The sequence below is a fragment of the Etheostoma spectabile genome, chromosome 13 (assembly GCF_008692095.1).
Source record: "Etheostoma spectabile isolate EspeVRDwgs_2016 chromosome 13, UIUC_Espe_1.0, whole genome shotgun sequence".
Classification (NCBI taxonomy): Eukaryota; Metazoa; Chordata; class Actinopteri; order Perciformes; family Percidae; genus Etheostoma; species Etheostoma spectabile.
The window spans coordinates 23,518,120-23,536,434 of record NC_045745.1 but is presented as its reverse complement, the minus strand read 5'-3'; the positions used below and the strand labels follow the sequence as shown (position 1 = coordinate 23,536,434).

The 18,315-nt window shown below is 40.7% G+C and overlaps 1 protein-coding gene across 4 annotated transcripts in view; it reads left to right on the top strand.

The window, feature by feature from the left end:
• The window catches only part of mtus2a (microtubule associated tumor suppressor candidate 2a), a 49,567-nt gene that overhangs the window by 7,317 nt on the left and 23,935 nt on the right, over nt 1-18,315 (top strand). For 3 of the 4 annotated variants that reach the window (XM_032533725.1, XM_032533723.1, XM_032533724.1), the window contains exons 2-4: nt 4,660-6,958; nt 10,356-10,614; nt 13,876-14,130. In XM_032533725.1, the coding sequence (XP_032389616.1) occupies nt 4,916-6,958; nt 10,356-10,614; nt 13,876-14,130 (2,557 nt within the window). In that variant the 5' untranslated portion in view covers nt 4,660-4,915. The remainder of the gene's footprint in view (nt 1-4,659; nt 6,959-10,355; nt 10,615-13,875; nt 14,131-18,315) is intronic. The other variant, XM_032533726.1, reaches the window with a different exon arrangement.

Below are 18,315 nucleotides of genomic sequence, written 5' to 3'. Positions count from 1 at the left end.
TCTTTTTCAAAATTAGGAAAATTAGAAAATTCCATTTTCATAAATTTGTATAATAATAATTGTAAGAAAAATCGTAGAAATGTGGGAACATAGGACGGACCCGCAGTAGACAAATAAAATAAGCATGTTAAAGGTGCAATATGTAATACATATTTACTGTATTAAATCCAAAAATGACCACAATATGTCACTGCTATACTTCTTTTCTGACAACAATGCTAAATTCAATATTTTGTCCTTTGAAATTTTTGTCCTAGTTCTGTGACAGAACGTCTGTTAGTGTTTTAGCCTGTGTGTTGTTATCAACTGCCCAGTTTGACAGCCAGCCTGGGTTCCCACATATATACCTGTTAAAACAAGCAGCAAACAAACGGACTTGATCAATGGAGATAGATTCTAACCGACCTAAAAAAAACTCTGTTTCTAAACAGTTGCGTGACCAGAGACTTAACAAACACCGGGTAAATATTGGAGATGTAGCTGATTGCAAGATGGAGACAGCTTAGAACCCATAAGGATGCCGAGTACAAATCATGGTTAATCTTTTCGGTATTATAATGTACGGAAAGTCTTACTCGATTGATATAGCTATAACAAATTCCAATGTGATTGCTGACACTGTCAAATGTCGATAAATATGAACACTAAATCAACCATAAAAAATTAAAACCCAGATAACACACCCCAAACACCAACAGAACATTATTAAAACACACTTTAACTAGGACAGAAACCGTTGAGAACATATTGTTTTCTTTCTATGAGCCATTGCACAGATTCAGCACAAAACAGTTCAAATGACCCCGCCCCTCCCATACATACTTAAAGGTCCAATGTGTGGGAATTTCTCCCATCTAGCATTGATATCATAAATCATAATCATCTCTCTCGCGCCACGCAGTTCAAAGTACGTATAACAGCTACGGTAGCCTTCACGCTTCAAAAAGCTTCATCCAGCTATAGCTCAGGCGATCAGGTCCGTTCGTTTAATTTTTATCAATTCCAAAATTCTATTTAAAGATTTGGTGAGTACTACAAACTGTCTTGTTGATGTCAGCCATGTTTCCTCCAAACTTGTCGGGCCGGGAAGCGACGATACCCATTAGCAGCACCTGTGAGTTTATCACGTGACAGCGAAAGGCGTAGCAGTGTGTCCTGTATGTCCCTTACCCGTTAATGTATTTCAAGATGGCGCTTGAATATAGAGCATCTACTCCAGTTCATGCAAATGACAATGTTAAATTTCAGGCCAATAGGAATACTTGGAATTGATAGTGGTGGTAAATATTCATGAAAAAGATAAGTTTGTGAACGGGCAACACAGATTTTGATAATGAACAACTACAAACCTTACACACTGGACCTTTAATATGATCTGTGCATACTTAAGCTGATTATTATAAACAACTAATGTGGTTTAGTAATTAATGTGTTTTTTAACAAAACTTGAAACAATAAGTAGAGACCACTAAAAGTTTAATTTCAACTAAATCTAGGTTTACACTGTTGGTGTGTGTTCTCATGTGAAAGCATTGCACAGCAGAATGTATGCGTGAGCTGAGAGTGTAAAAGCACGAAGCTGACCTTCAGGACAGCCCATCTCTTTCTAACGTTGACCCTTTTTTCCTGATGGAAGACGCAGGGGTCAGGACATGTATTTTCCAATTCCCAGGGATATAGTACTGTCATGACAACAGAAGAAGGGCAGTTTTTTCCTGCTGCTGTTTTCCCAGAGTAGTTTAGACCAAGAAGTTACATCAATTCGGTGAAACAAAGCCTACCTTCATTACTTATTCCAGCCCGGATCAACTTGCATATATGGATGAATAATATCATTCTTTTTACGTCTGGAAAATAACTCTTTTAAACATTTAAATTCTGAAAAAAGGTTACTCTATCATCAGAAGATAAATACATCTCATTTTTTTCATTGTGGATAATTGGTAAAGGAATAAATTAGCTACTATATTTGATTGGAAGACTGTTGGCAACTGTGTATAAACAATTCATGTAGCCTGTGTACTTACTCTCTTTAATACAGTGTCTCCTTTGCTAAAAAAAAAAAAAGAAGGGGCTTGATGATCAAAGATGTTCATATTTGTTGCACTTGTAATAGCATAATTAATATTACATTTAAAGGAAACATCAGCCCCTCACCAACACATCCATGTGATCCTTTTTACTTTTCGCGTGTATGTCATCAACATAAGGCAGTGCGACAGGAGACAGAACTGAAAAAAACCCAATTCAAACAAATGTCTTTTCAAAGCATCACAAGATGCACCAGCTTTTTAAAATGTTTTTTATCATCACAACAGGTCGTTTTATTCAAATGGTCAGGCTGGTTCTTTAGTTCTCTCTCTGATTATGTTTAGGGTTTTGCCAGATTGGTTTTGTCTGCCTCTGCTGCTAGGTGATGTGCAGCCTATTGTAGTTCATTCACTGTGACCAAGCTTAGCACTCAGCCTCCCAAGACTGCTGTCATCAGCACAACCTCTGGTACTACATCAGTGCCGTAATTGATCTGCCACCATGTCCTCTCAGAGAATTCCCTTAACTGTCTCTCTCCCTCTCCAATTCTTCTCTTTCCCCACCTCTTTGAATTGTGTTTTATAATTAGCTAATTATTTGATTGTGTGCACCAGCTAAGGGTAAATATTAGCAGTGTTCACAGAGAGTATGGAAGACAGTGTGCCGTTTATAATACACGTTGTTTGTTTATTAGTCAACCACAAAGAATTTTTCTTCTGCCTCTCTGCAATCATTGAGCTCAACCACAATTTTACCAGTAAAGGAAAGTAATGCTTATTTTGACCAATATCTATCATCTGATCATTTTATAAAATATAATACAGTGTTAAAAGTTTAGATATTTGGTTGAAATGTTTTTTCGAATTGCAATGCAAAACCACCTTCTTTTAACAGTCTCTTCAGGAAACTATGTCCAAATGTCTTCTTAGATTACCTTCAGGAACATGAATCATGTCCTTGGATATTTCCCCTGCCAGTGCATTTTGGACAAACTGCACTTCTGCACCCGATTAGAGCAGCATCAGATGCGTCGTAGACTTTGAGAGCTTTTTCTTTCCTTTCTTTCCTTCCTAGCAGTTCACTCAGTTCAGTGCCACTGGACACATGGAGAAGGCACCTGCTAATGAATACACACTCCCCAACTGCCCATATAATTAGAGGGTGGGAGTTCTATTTGAAACTGGAAACTACTCAAATATTCAGTGTAATGGTTTGAAGGTCTAAATATACAATGTTCACTGTCTACACAAACAAGATGATTTCAAATAACGTTGGTCTATATTAGTTATGTGTATGATGTAGGAAATAGGCTATGTTTTACAAACAAATAAACAAGAGATACTTGCTGTTCAAATGGAGACCATTAATATTCTGCAGTTTTAATGTGTCTGGTTCAAGGCAGAAGAAGAATTCCTCACAGAGCTTTTGCATAATTATGAAGAGAATGAGATGTGAAGAGACACCCGGAAGTCTTTCCTCAGAGAGCAAAAACATAACAGAGTCATTTCATGTTGTTAGAGCAGAGTCACTAAAGTTTCGTTGATGTGTGTTTATTTTTATTTTTATTTTTTTTTAAATACTGCGGTGATTAAACTATCCTGCAGCTATATACTATGTGTATGTATACTGTATATACATCTTTGCCCTCCCTGCCATCTGCTCATCTTTTAACTGTAATTGTTTCAATCGCACCACAGTTGGTTACTTTAAATGGTGTCTACTCAGACAAACACAACAATCCCAGTTTTCTGTACATCCTGCGGAACCTAGTCTTTAAATGAAGCAGGATGTTCCGTTGCTCTGTACAATCGAATCGTGGCATTAGCTAAATCAGCCATATGGCATGTTAAAGAGTACATGCTGAGAGAATGTGTTAACACTCCTGCAGTGATCAGACCTACAGTATGGATTTATCCCTCCTGAGCTGGTGTTTTTACTCAACACCCACACATAATGTTCACGCTTTTCAAATTGGTAACATGCATACACTTCTTATTAGTTTCTACTTATATTCTATTACCCTTTAATCATACTGCTAGTGCAGATGTATTCACCCTATCCACATTCTGCCTTCTATTTTTCAATGTCCCTTGAGGAATAAAGCTCATTACAAAACACTTTGCACCCTTCTCTCTCTTCCTCCTCGCCTGTCTTCATCCAATACCCTAATGTTTATTCCACTTACATACAAACAGTCTGTAGCCTCTCAGCTATCTGCCACTTCTCTCTTTACTTATATCTTTTTATTCTGGACTACACTGTCATAGTTTGATAATTGCATTCCTACTATGAGTGCTGTACTACTCTTGCTGGTTACAACACGGACATTATCACTATATAAGATTACTACTACTATTACTAAATGTATAAGATGCAAATGCTTTTAAAATCGAAGGTAGTTCCAAGACTTGCTCTCTTCCTGGTGTGCTTCCAGTGTCTTTTTTGTTCCATGGGCAGCCAGTAAAGAGTGCAAGATTGTGGGCTGTGCACAGCTGATGTCAGAAATTGCTGCACCTTAAGTGGCTCTATGTGGGGAAAAAAAGACTGAATGGGTTCTGCAGAAGTGGCTGTTGTTCAAGCATACATATTGCATATTCTTACAGTTTCCCTTGTTGTCTTTTATTTCAGATTGAATCATCCTCTATTTCCACAAAAAGCCATCAAATCCAGCTTTGTTAACTCACAGTAAATGCAAGATAAGTGGCGAGTTGAAGTAAAAAGGGTTCCATGAGATGACATTTTGTCCTTGGAATAATCACCTGAAGGGCCATCATCACTCAGACCCTGAAGAGGAGAGACAGAGAGAGAAGGAACACTTTTAACTCTATAGATGGCCTCAACAGCCTGCTGGTGTCTTTGAGCGTACCAAAATAATCGGTCCGACATGAGCATCCCAACTGGTTTTAAAGAACTGAGGGTCAATGTTGATAGAGGAGAAAAGATTGGAAATAAAAGCCAAATTCTGTTCCCACAATCTGGAGATGATAATGCCAATCAAGTATCTGTAATTGGTGATCAAGAAGGAAGAGGATTGATAGAGGATACAGGTTACAGCACAACCTCCATCCCTCCATTGGTCTCACAGAGTGAATCCCCCAACAAGGTAGTGATCTGGGGCTCTGGGCAGCAATGTATGGAGCCTGAGCTCAGAGAGTTTGAGCTTTTGGAGTGTCAGGAGATACATACATTCTTAGGAAACAGGGATCAGGAGGTGGAGGATGAGGATGACGATGGAGGAAGTATGCGGGATGGAAAGGATGAGGGCCCCATGTCCATTTCCTCAAGCTCAACTGCCAGCTCTGCTTCGACCGGTGTGAGGAGAAATGACAATGATAACAACAAAGTGGAGAGCATGATACAGAGGGGCAAAGAGGGGCAGAAAAGGATTGCCTGTCATAGCACAGAAGAGCTAGACACATGTGTGACAGGCTCAATAGAGAAACGGGACACCAGGTCAGGCAGAGACAGGGAGAGACGAAGGGGAGGTCTAAAGGAATCCAAGTCTGAGACAAATGTGTTTGTCTCCAGTCTGTCAGCTGTCTCCTTCAGCGGGAGCCTTTCAAGCGCTCTGGATAGCAGCGGAGAAGTGCAGTCTTTCATCCCTCTGTCCAACTCCAAGACAAACCCTTATCCCAATACAACCAACACTACCTCAGCTCAGACCAGAAGAGGGGCAGGCCCTGTAGATGCCAACTCCCCACCACTGCATCCTCAGGAGAAACATGGCAGTTTCCAATACCACAGCCAAGATCAGAGACAGGAGGAGGGAAGTTATCATCGTAATGGATTGGCCTCCGATGGGGGGCTGGGCCTAAGGAGGAAGGCAGGATTTGAGGAGAGGGTGTTGCCACCACGACGGCAACAGCTCGTCAGACCCCTCTGTCAGACAGAGGTTGGAGGAGCAAGGAGCTTAGCAGAGCCCAATGCTCATCAAGCTGAGACAGAGCAACCTTCTTCCTCAAACCCCTCTCCAGATTCACAGAGTAATGGGTCAAACAGAAAGTTTACAAAATCGTCTTTACGTGAGCCATCAGATTTCTCCAACCTGTACAAAGCACATGGAGTCTTACAGCCCAGGCAGCCCAACCAGGCAGCCCAGAGGGAGGCTCTACCTGTGGAAAAACATTCTGCTCCAACTGCATGGCGTAATTCAAGTCCTTCAAATCCTTCCACTTTCGAGAAGAAACCCCAGACTCAGCTAACATACAGAAGGAATTGCTCTAGTCCCAACAGAACGGAGGTTGATTCTAGGTCATCCACCCCTCCCCACTCCCCTCTCAGGACACCCCAGGGTTCACCACGCAGGCAACCTTCCATGTACCTCGTTTCCAGGAATGTCCCTGGAGTGGTAAGACACATCCCGTCAGGATGCAACTCTGCTGTAATGACATCAGCTCAGGGCTATGGCAACAGTTGCATGAGAGCACCAGTCAAAACAAATATAAGCACAAGTGGAATCCCTAAAGCACCTCTTAACAACCAGCAGAGCTCTAACAACAACCCCAGCCCCAAAGAGAGCTCACCATCACCTAAACTTAAACCTAAAGGAGTTCGGCCCAAAATCATTACATGTGTTCGAAAGAATCCTCAATTTAAGCCTCAGGCTGCTGACGGACCTTATCAGATATCCTCTCTACCATCAAGGTTGTCAGCATACACACATGGCCAGGCACCCACTTCCTTCAAAGACACCTCTAAAGACCCCTGCAAGCCTGACGCAGAAACCAGAGGGGCCCCAGTGCTCAGTGCCTCCAATCTGCTTTATGACAAGTACCGCCAAGAGATGCAGACAAACATCTTCCCATCAGGAATGCTGAGCAGGAGTATCAGGACCCCTGGACACACAAACACCGTACCCCCTGCACACACACACAGCCACACGGCACCCTCGAAACTGCGTAACAACATCTTCGGGGCACCATCAGAGGTTAGTATTATGTATAGCCTTTCCTGTAAGTATCTGACTTCAAGGCCTTTATTACAAATCTTTTGTTGTAAGAATGACGCCTGCATTCTGACTTTTATTATGGTTTGGAATTGTGGTTATTCTCATTCAACAAAAGATAATTTCTATCATGCTGAGATTTAGCTATCACAGCACATTCCCACAAACGGTAAAAAAGGATAGGATTATGATGTTTTCCATATCAATTAACAGAAGATAATGAATCACAATGTATTATATACGTTAAGTAGAAAGACCCTCTTCTGTTAATTGTGTTGATTCTGCATACCAGTTTTACTAGCTGAAGTCCATAATTCTATCCCACAGTAAACTATGTATAATTGATCACAGATCTTTTGCATTTTATACCCACTTTCTCAAGAGCTGCTCATTATCACTTCAAAACCATCCCTTATTGATTCTGATTTAATAGCTGTATTTGGCATTCACATTTATACAGCTTCAAACACCAACATGTGGAAATAAATAGTTAATGCATTTTGAAGTACAAAGCCCACAGGGACAAGAGGATTCCCAGCGCTTTATATGTCACTGCACGCATGTAAGCATTTTGTCCAGTACACAGGCCGTTGAGAGAAAACACAAATTATGCTTGTGATGTTAAACAGCTCATGTTTCTGGTGCTCAGTGTCCCTGCATGATGATTACTTCTACTCACAGCATACACCATAGCTGTGGACACATGGACTCATTACTGTTATTAATTATTGTCTAATGCACATTTATCAGCCCTATAATTGCATCATAATGTTTTGCTTTGTTCATACGGAATGTTTGATGACAGACTTATATTTATATGGATATAGTGATTTATGTCAAATATAAATATGGTTTGGCTAATTGCAGGGTGCAACATATGTGTTGCTGCTCAATTTGTGTACACTATGACAGTGAAAATATATAATACTTTAACATGTCATGGCAGCCAGACTTTGTATGCAGACGCCAGCAGAAAATCCCGACAGGTGCCCTTCACATGACACACTATTTAAATCTGTGAAAGCTGAAAGGGTTTTTTTACATAGCAAAGTCATAGCAAACACATGCATGTAAAGGTAAAAGCCAGTAAATTAGACTATTTTGAAAAACTTGATTTATTTCAGTAATTGCATTCAAAAGGTGTAACTTGTACATTATATTTATTCATTGCACACAGACTGATGCATTCAAATGTTTATTTCATTTAATTTTGATGATTTGAAGTGGCAACAAATGAAAATCCAAAATTCCGTGTGTCACAAAATTAGAATATTGTGTAAGGGTTAAATTTTGAAGACACCTGGTGCCACACACTAATCAGCTGATTAACTCAAAACACCTGCAAAGGGCTTTAAATGGTCTCTCAGTCCAGTTCTGAAGCCTACACAAACATGGGGAAGACTTCAGATTTGACAGCTGTCCAAAGTGTGACCATCGACACATTGCCACAGGAGGAAAGACACAAAAGGTTATTGCTGAGAGGCTGGCTGTTCTCAGAGCTCTGTGTCCAAACACATTAATAGAGACAAAGGGAAGGAAAAACTGTGGTCAGAAAAATTGTACAAGCGATAGGATCACCGCGCCCTAGTCAAGATTGTGAAAAAAAACCCATTCAAAAGTGTGGGAGATTCACAAGGAGTGGACAGCTGCTGGAGTCGTGCTTCAAGATCCACCACCAAGAGCCGCTTGAAAGACATGGGTTTCAACTGCCGCATACCTCGTGTCAAGCCACTGTTGACCAAGAAACCTGGGCTAAGGAAAAAAAGAGCTGGACTGCTGCTGAGTGGTCCAAAGTCATGTTTCTGACGAAAGCAAATTTTGCATTTCCTTTGGAAATCGAGGTCCAGAGTCTGGGGAAGACAGGAGAGGCACAGGATCCACGTGCCTGAAGTCTAGTGTAAAGTTTCCACCATGATGTTTGGGGGGCCAGTTCATCTGCGGTGGGCGTCCCACTCTGTTTCCTGAGATCCAGGTCAACGCAGCCGTCTACCGCAAGTTTTAGAGCACTTCATGCTTCCTGCTGCTGACCTGCTCATGGAGATGGAGATTTCAGGTTCCAACAGGACTTGGCGCCTGCACACAGCGCAAAATCTACCCGTGCCTGGTTACGGACCATGGTATTTTTGTTCTAAATTGCCAAGCCAACTCCCCTGACCTTAGCCCCATAGAAATCTGTGGGTATTGTGAAAGGAAGATCAGAATGCCAGACCCAAAAACGCAGAAGAGTTGAAGCCACTATCAGAGCAACCTGGCTCTCATACCACCTGAGCAGTGCCAGAAACTCATCGACTCCATGCCACGCCGCATTAATGCAGTAATTGAGGCAAAAGGAGCTCCAACCAAGTATTGGTATTGTACATGCTCTATTTTTCATTTTCATACTTTCAGTTGCCAACATTTCTAAAAACTCCCTTTTTTGTATTAGCCTTAAGTATATTCTAATTTTGTGACACACGGAATTTTGGATTTTCATTTGTTGCCACTTCATCATCAAAATTAAGTTACGGTAAATAAAATTTGAATGCATCAGTCTGTGTGCAATGAATAAATATAATGTACAAGTTACACCTTTTGAATGCAATTACTGAAATAAATCAAGTTTTTCAAAATATTCAAATTTACTGGCTTTTACCTGTATTAACCCAGAATTCTCCCCATATTGTCATGGTACAGCATGAAGGAGGACCCAAACGCAGAGTAGGCAGGCGAAGGCAGGATAACTTATTGTCCAAAACAACGAACAGAACACACCAAGGAACAGACAGTCCAAAACTCCACAGAAAAATGCAAAAAACTCCCAAACACAAAATCCACAGGGGTCCAGGGAGAAAAAGGGCGAGGAACAGACAGGACGAAAAACAGCCAGGGGAGACTCACAGGGAAGCTGGTTGCAGGAACTGCAACTTACGGGAAGACGGGGAACAAGCAGGCAAACTAACCAGAATGATCTGACAAGTTACAAAGGGAACACAGGGGTTAAATACATGAGGTAACGAGGTAAGGGGAACAGGTGAGACGTCAGGTGAATCACATTAGGGCGGGGCAGGACAATCAGACAAGCACAAAGCAAAGCTAGACAAGACAGGAAACTACACTATCAAAATAAAACAGGAAGTAGAACAAACAGACACAGGGGAACACAAAACAGGACCAGCAACACAAGACCACGGAGAAAACTGAGACAAGAACACAAGGAGGCCAAAGAAAGGGAAAAATAAACCCAAACAAAACCCCAAACCACAACACATGTTGTTATAATTGACATTAACTTTGACCCTTTGATTGACACACTTAATTTGTCTTTTCCGATTCAGGTGCCCAGGGTTCATACTTTTTGATAATAGTATATTTAAGTTAATTTCATTATTTTGATGTCTAGGTGGGGCGATCTGCCAGTTTTAAAGGAAGTACTGCTGAGGATGCGCTGCTGTCACGGACGGCCGCTCAGGCCGGAGGGAGCGGCAGCCTCCTGCGCTCCGGCAGAGGTCTGCGTCTGGGCCTGGGAGCTGTCACCAGGACGACTACGGCCTCAGCCAAAGGCAGAGGACCTGGTCCAGTTCAGAAGTCAACACTGATCTTCAGCCAACCAGTCCAACCTGTCAGCCCAGCAACCAGTCAGGAAACGCAAGATGACACAGGTAAGAAATTTCCCTACATTATGTTTCAGAGCATGTTAATATTTCCTCACAGATATCAGACGGAGATGGCCTCTTTTGATTATGTCAAATTATATTTCAGCAACCTAAAATTTGACACACTAGAGAGCTACTTTATCTTCTCCTCCTTTGTAGCAATGAGCAGCGGTGGGACTGTTCCCCACCTCGTATTGGCCTGAGATGAAGGCAGCTCATTAATATGCATTCTCTGAGATTCTTTTTGGCTCATCTGATTGGAGGGCTCTGAGAAAGAAATACTCTGAGGGGACTTTTTCTGATCCAAAAGGCTGCCATCTGCAAAACTAAAAAAAAATCAAGAGCTCACTCACACTTTCTCTTAACACACAACAAATTTCTAATTTAGATGATTCAGATACCACCTCTGGCCGCTGAATATGTATGAAGTATAACATTTTGCACACTGCTGGAAGGCTCTGCCATTTATCACCTCAAATGCATTTTTGATCTGCTCTCTCCCTGAGTGCAATTACCCAGACACACGGTGAAACATACACAGAGACATACATAGAGTGTCACCCATAACCCCTAACTGCACATACAGAATTGATCAGTATAGTGTTATGATGTGCCAGGCTTTCTTAACATAATCCCTATTAATTCATATGTTTGGTGTCTCGGTGCTGTTTGGCCCTAGGAATTACAGGCTTTGAAGTGCGCAGCAATTAATGTTTAAGTAATGTCAGTATCTTTCTGTTTATGTGTCTACCCTTGTGTTTATAGGTCAAGTTGAATGGATTTCTGTTGTTTTCATTCTTGTCTTTTTCCATAACCCTTGCCATTAAGCATTTTATTTTTTCTTTGTCCTTTTCATCACTGTGAATTACAACTTTTCAGGCTTTTGTGAAGGGAGATTTCCCCATCTTGCATACACATGTTATAGTAATTATACTGTATATAGCAGTCAGAGTACTCTAACTACTCACATAATTACACAGTAGGTTTTAAACATTCTATTGTTATGATAATGAGGATCCTCAATTTACAGGACAGGACATTTGTGATGTATTGTAACTTCTGCATATTAAAGCTATCATCCTCCTGTCTTCACACTGTGTTTAAAGTAGCTCAGCAGATTGCAATGCACTCAAGTATCATATTTAATAACATGCAATTTAACGCTTTGAGGAGGAAACCCATGCAGGTTGACGCAACTTACCTTGGGCTGTAATTATAATTTGGTCATTATAGTGCTCATCCCACCTGCCCCATTAACTTTTCAGAGCACAGTTTACATAATTAATCTTAAGTTTGGATGCTCTTTCTTTTAGTGAACACCAAAGGATGCAGATATTTTCATTTCTCAGGGCTTGTTGAGAGACTGCAGGTAGTGTTTCAGTCCTAAGATAAGGGAAAAGTTTTTTTTTCAAATCTTTCAAATGGCTGAAGGGAGAAAACTATAAGCCGGGAAAACACCCAGAGTTTTATGATTCATGATGAGTTTAATGATTCATGATGCATTTTTAAATACACTATTTCATAAATTGTAGCCCTATTTTTGTACTTTTTGAGAGCTGCTTTACTAGGTAGGGTGTATTTTGCAGGTGAAAATAAAATAATAGAAGACAGTTAAATACAGAAAGAGAGGACAGCCAAAGTCATATGAATAATTCCATCTTGTATCTATTCCTTTTTAGATTGTTATGAATAATGTGTATCTTTAGTTAGCAGGGGCTTATACATATGAGATCCAGGCTGATGATGTTTGTCAGGCTCACTTTTCTCCCTCATCTCTGAGAGGGGATGAATGAAGTGGTGGGGGGCCTGAGGGAAATGAGGTTATTTATCTTTAATGAGCCTGACCTTCTCACTGTAGCGGAGCGAGCTCCAATCTTATAAACTGATCACATGGCACACAGGCAGATATTGAGGAAGGAGGAAAGAGGTGATAAGTGCGAACAGCGCCACTGATGATGCTGGAGGGGAGTTAAACTGGAAACTGTTCTCCCTCTTACCGTCCCATTTTGTCTTTTTCTACCAACAGTGTTTGTATTCCCCCTCTCAGAGTTCTTTCTTTCTTTTGTTGGTGCGGTGGTTACCCTCTAGCATGTACTGGAGCACACAGCTGTGCTAAATACCGTAGTTGAGGAAAGAAGGTCTGCCTACCTTATCTTTGCAGCCAGCAGGGGATAATGCTCCTCTTCTGTCTAGGATCTAAACATTGTACCCCAGGCTTGGGTAGCCCAGATGGGGCTTCTATCCAAGGATTTGCCCACTGCCCACTGTGTGTAAATGTGTGCAGCCTTGGCTGTTCATGCCTGCACATTTCATCTGTCTTGCTGTTGGAAGCCATTGATTACCGAGAAGGAGGAACGCTCCCCATTGCTCACTGACAATAGCTGCCACTATGGGACTATGGTTACTGTTTTATCCTCTCTTTCTCTCTTTGATTTCCTGTCTTTTATCTTCCTCTGTAAAAAAAATCTCTTATCTTCTTCATTGCCCTCTCTTTTTATCCACCTTTTATTTTGTTTTCTGTTTTAAAGTCCAAAAACCTTAATGATAGACTGCTTTTGGGTGATAGCAGTTATAATCACTGTATTACAATAATGACAAATGACTGATCATGTGAACTCTAAACTCAAATGTATGTATTGGAAAGATATATCATATGTGTCCTAAATATTGGGTGTCAAATCAAACGTCATTACAGCGTTGGCATTAGAGAAACTGCTGGCCTCCAGCCTAGTCTGCCAGCATGGCCAGAGCCAAAGGCAGCTGTTAGCAGCTTGTTGTGTGTATTGTTATTATATTTGCTTGCTGTAGCAGTCAGAGTCATAACATAGAAAACTTCCTGGTGCCCAGTGAGAGCTTAGTCGACACGAATGATGAATGAGTCACAGGGGAAGTAAACACTGCGGCCATGCTGAATGTCTTGCATTTTGTTGGGATGTGAAAATTGGTTAATGAGTTTACAGTAGTTACTTAAACACACACAATTTCACTTCTTTATCTTGTGACGCTGTCTGTTCAGCTCCATATGCTGCAGCTCAAACAAACAGATTATGAATGCAGCTAATTACCAGATGAGTTGAAAACCAGGGAACGATGAGTTGCTTTGTTGATCTTTGTCTGCATACTGTCTGGCTGCTGCTAATATCAGTTCAGTTTAAGGACACCCCATGTGACAGTATCGATGCTACCTCTTAAACAACTTTCTGTTTTCAAGTGTTGTTGAATAATGGATGACAAAAACATTGAGCATGATTCTTGCTTTTCTAACAGATGACCAGGTTTTCACCCATAATGCTCCTCCTCCTGCTCCAGCGACAGCCGCAGCCCAACCTCAGGCCACGGCCTCCAGGTCTCTGCTTCCCAAAACAAGCCAGTCGGGCCTGCGCCCACCAGGCTTCAGCTCCAGCCGCCTCCCCGCGGGCCGCCTGGCAGCCTTTGGCTTCGTCAGGAGCTCCAGCGTGTCTTCCGTCTCCTCGGCCCACTCCGTCGAAAGCACACAGAATGACCCCTGCAGAACAGCTCATCGTGAGTCCAAACGTTACAAATCGGTTGACAACACTGCTACCATTTGTTAGAATGCGCTTTAATGAGTAGTTTGCCGTTATCATCACCATACTTTTTTTCTTCTTCTTTATTGCCTTCCTTTTATGTATTCCCCTCATGGATACAGAATGCATAAACAGCCCCCTCCCACATTCATTATGTTACAGTTTGCTTTCTCTTCCTGTGCTCCACCCCGTTATTCTTCAATTTGTATTTTCATTCACAAGCTCCAGGTCAATAACAACTGTAGAGCTGCAGTTTTGCAAAGCACAGTAATTCACACTATAAAGGATGTTTCTGGCAATACACATTGCCAGAACAATTGTCCGATTGTTAATAGTTGGGGATTGTGATTACACAAAGTGTTGATGCATTCAAGTGTTATTCGGTGTCCAATCATTATTAATTTGTGCGTGTTTCACACATGATTGACCCACATAGAGGCAACACTATTAATTAAGTAAAGTCATTATCATTTAGACTAGATGTGTAGAACATGCTCCAGGATGATTCTTCGGATTCATGAGTAAAAGGTGAGGATACGATGCGATGTTGGTGTGACATTACAGACAAGGAGGCAGGCTGGCTGTTAATTGGGACCTAATGAAAGCACAAAATATAATAATAAGAATTTTCACAATTTGCAACAACAGTGATAATTCATTAATTCTATTCATACTGAATAAGAAAATTCCCCCATTTGACAGCTCAGCTTGTAGCTGACTTTTTGTCTTGCATGTATGTAAAAAAAAAATAACAGAGCACATGATGTCATTCCCTGGACTCATCAGTAATTTAGCAGGCTGTTAACTAGGTCTGTGCTGCAGAATAGGTCAGCATTAGAAGAAATAACAGTGTAGCATGGATACTTACTCATGGAGTACTTACAGTTGTGATTTAAGTGATGCTTGGCAGGCTGGTTGGTTAGTTGGCTGAGTTTGGGATCGCTGCATGTTTTTTTCAGTGTGACCTACATAGGGAATGCTTGCTCTTCCTCTCCCAGTTACAGTTGACGTAAGCACCTCCATCCTCACACACGTCAGGCCCCCCTGTTATGTCATCACTTCTTTCCCTCGTCCCCCCCCCCTTTTGCACTCTTTTCTCTCTAATATTGGTTGGGGAAAAAACTGAGAAACTGAGAAAAGAGGACTCCCGAGGGTTTCCTCAGCAGAACGTGTTTATTTAAAGAAAAGTGGCATAAATGTGGAGATTTTCATAAAAAAAACTTCATATCAGATCTTTTTTTTTAATCCAGGCATAGACATTAATTTTATAATCCATGCCAATGTCTATGTACTGATTAGCGGAAACTTATAAGAAATATATATAAGAAATATTGTTGGTTGATGTCATTCTTCACATTCCCTCTCAAACATGAATACACAAGCCATGTTAAGACGTCAGCTGGAGCTTTGGTAATATAATCAATTGATTATGAAAATAGTCATTGGTTGCCGTCTTAGTGTGCAACAATCGCAAATGCAATATTTACCTTTTTCTCCTCTTGTCTTTTGATATTCTTTTTCTCCTCATCAGTTTTTCTTTCGTTCCCTATATTCTAATACTAGTGGAGCAGATGAGTGCAATATTTTAGGGAAAGTGTTCACTTGTGGACACAAGTACCAAAATTGGCACAAATACTCAGTGTCTCAAGTTTTTTTTTTTGCCACTGCATAAAAAGCGTCATGTCAACCGTGGCAACCATTTTACTTTCCGCCATAGCCAAATTATGTATTTTGCATGATATCATCTGAACAAAACATTGAATTGCATAAAGATGATGTCTACCGCTATGTGTTAATGGTCAACAATTACAATGATACCCCACACAACATAAATGTATGCCTCTAGACAGCTGTGGCGGCCATTTTGGATTCTGCCATAACAAAATTATGTGTTTTCCATCATATCTCTTGAACCAAACATGATAAATTACAAGAGGTGATATTTACTCCCATGTTTTGATGGTCAAGAATTACAATGATATCATATTCAACATCATAAACTATTTACATCAATAGTTAAATGTCCATTGTGTAATTATATATTGTATTTACTGTAATAAATCCAAAAATGACTCCAATGCGTCATCAGATATTAAGGAAACATGCAAATTTGAAATACACTGTGTGCAAAATTATTAGGCAAGTTCTATTCGTGAGAATTTATTGTATTGTACTGTAACAAATGCATTGCTATCAGTCAATCAGAAATGTTAATAAACCTCAAATCAGAATATGTAACAAATGAAACTGAGTTTTGGCTTTCTCAGGAGAATACCTGTGTGCAGAATTGTTAGCAACTATTGGTGTGCAGAATATTATGCAACTAAATGGAAAAACTAAAATTTCCCCATCTCACTTGTTTATTTTAATTTCTTAGAGTAAGAATAAAACTCAAGATGTACAATAAACAATAATGACATGTCAAGAATATTCAGTGACCAATATAGCCCCCTCTTCTTTTCAATAACTGTCATGAGCCTTCCATCCATGGAATCTATTAGTTTTCTTGATCTGTTGATGATCACTTTTTGTGCAGCAGCAACCACGGCCTCCCAAATGCTGTTCAAAGAGGTGTATTGTCTTCCCTCACTGTAAATCTCACATTAAGAGGGCCCACATTGCTCAATGGGGTTTAGTCAGGTGAAGAAGGGGGCCATGTCATTATTCTGTCATCTTTAAGTCCTTTGCTGGCTAGCCATGCAGTCGAATACTTGGATGCATGTGATGGAGCATTGTCCTGCATGAAAATCATGGCCTTCTTGAAGGATAAAGACTTTTTTCTGTACCATTGCTTGAAAAACGTATCTTCTAGAAACTGACAGTAGTTTTGGGAGTTGATTTTAAGTCCATCTTCAACCCGAAAAGGTCCAACTAGCTCATCCTTTATAATAGCAGCCCATACCAGTACCCCGCCTCCCCCTTGCTGGCGTCTGACTCGAAGTGGAGCTCTGTGCCCATTAGAGATCCAGCCACGGGCCCATCCATCTGGTCCATCAAGAGTCACTCTCATTTCATCAGTCCATAAAACCTTTGAAAAATCTGTCTTCAGATATTTCTTGGCCCAGTCTTGACGTTTCAACTTATGAGTCTTGTTAAGTGGTGGTCGTGTGTCAGCCTTTCTTACCTGGGCCATGTCTCTGAGCACTGAACACCTGGTACTTCTGGACACTCCAGGTAGGTTGCATTTCTGGAATATAGCAGCACTGGAGGTTAATGGGTTCCTGGTAACTTCACGTTTAATTCTTCTCAAGTCTCTAGCATTTAATATGCGTCTTTTTTTCTCCACACGTTTCTTGCGACCCTGTTGACTATTTGCAACAAAACGTTTGATTGTTCGGTGATCACGCCTCAATATCTTTGCTACTTCAAGAGTGCTGCATCCCTCTGAAAGGCATTTTACAATTTTTGACTTTTCAGAGTCTGTTAAATCTCTTTTTTTGCCCATTTTGTCTGAGGTAAAGAAGCTGCCTAATAATTATGCACACCTTGATATAGGGTGTTGATCACTTTAGGCCACACCCTCCCTCATTAAATAAACACACATCACCTGATAATGTTTAAATCAAATTAGCATTTAAGTTTCTATAGCTTTGAATTGGAAAATATGCACGAAAATGAAGATAAGGTCAAAAATACTCACTTGCCTAATAATTGTGCACACAGTGTACCATCTTTTCTGACAACAATGCTAATGCCAGTATTTTCACCTTTTGTAATTTCCTGTGACGGAATTCTCTTTGTGTTTTGGCCTATGTGTTTTTTTTTTACCAACAACCCAGTTTGACAGCCAGGCCGGGTTGCCAGATATACCTGGAAAAACCATCTTGGACCATCTTGGAAAATGGCGTTATTTTTCGTTATGATGTTTTTTTTTCAAATTATTGACCCCAGAGGGATAACCACACCAAATTTGGTGCTTGTATCCACTTGTGAATGATTTTCCTCCTTATCTCCCCCCACTATACATGAACAGAATCAGCTGCATGTGAGGACACACATTTCCAACACACTAGATTTTCCACCAACACCAAAAAATCTTAAAAGTTGTGGCATTAGTTCTAGCACTGTGGCAAAACACGACTCTCACTGGATTTACTTTGATGACTTTGTACAGTGGTCCAGGCACAACCGTCTGCAGCTGAACATAGCAAAGACCAAGGAG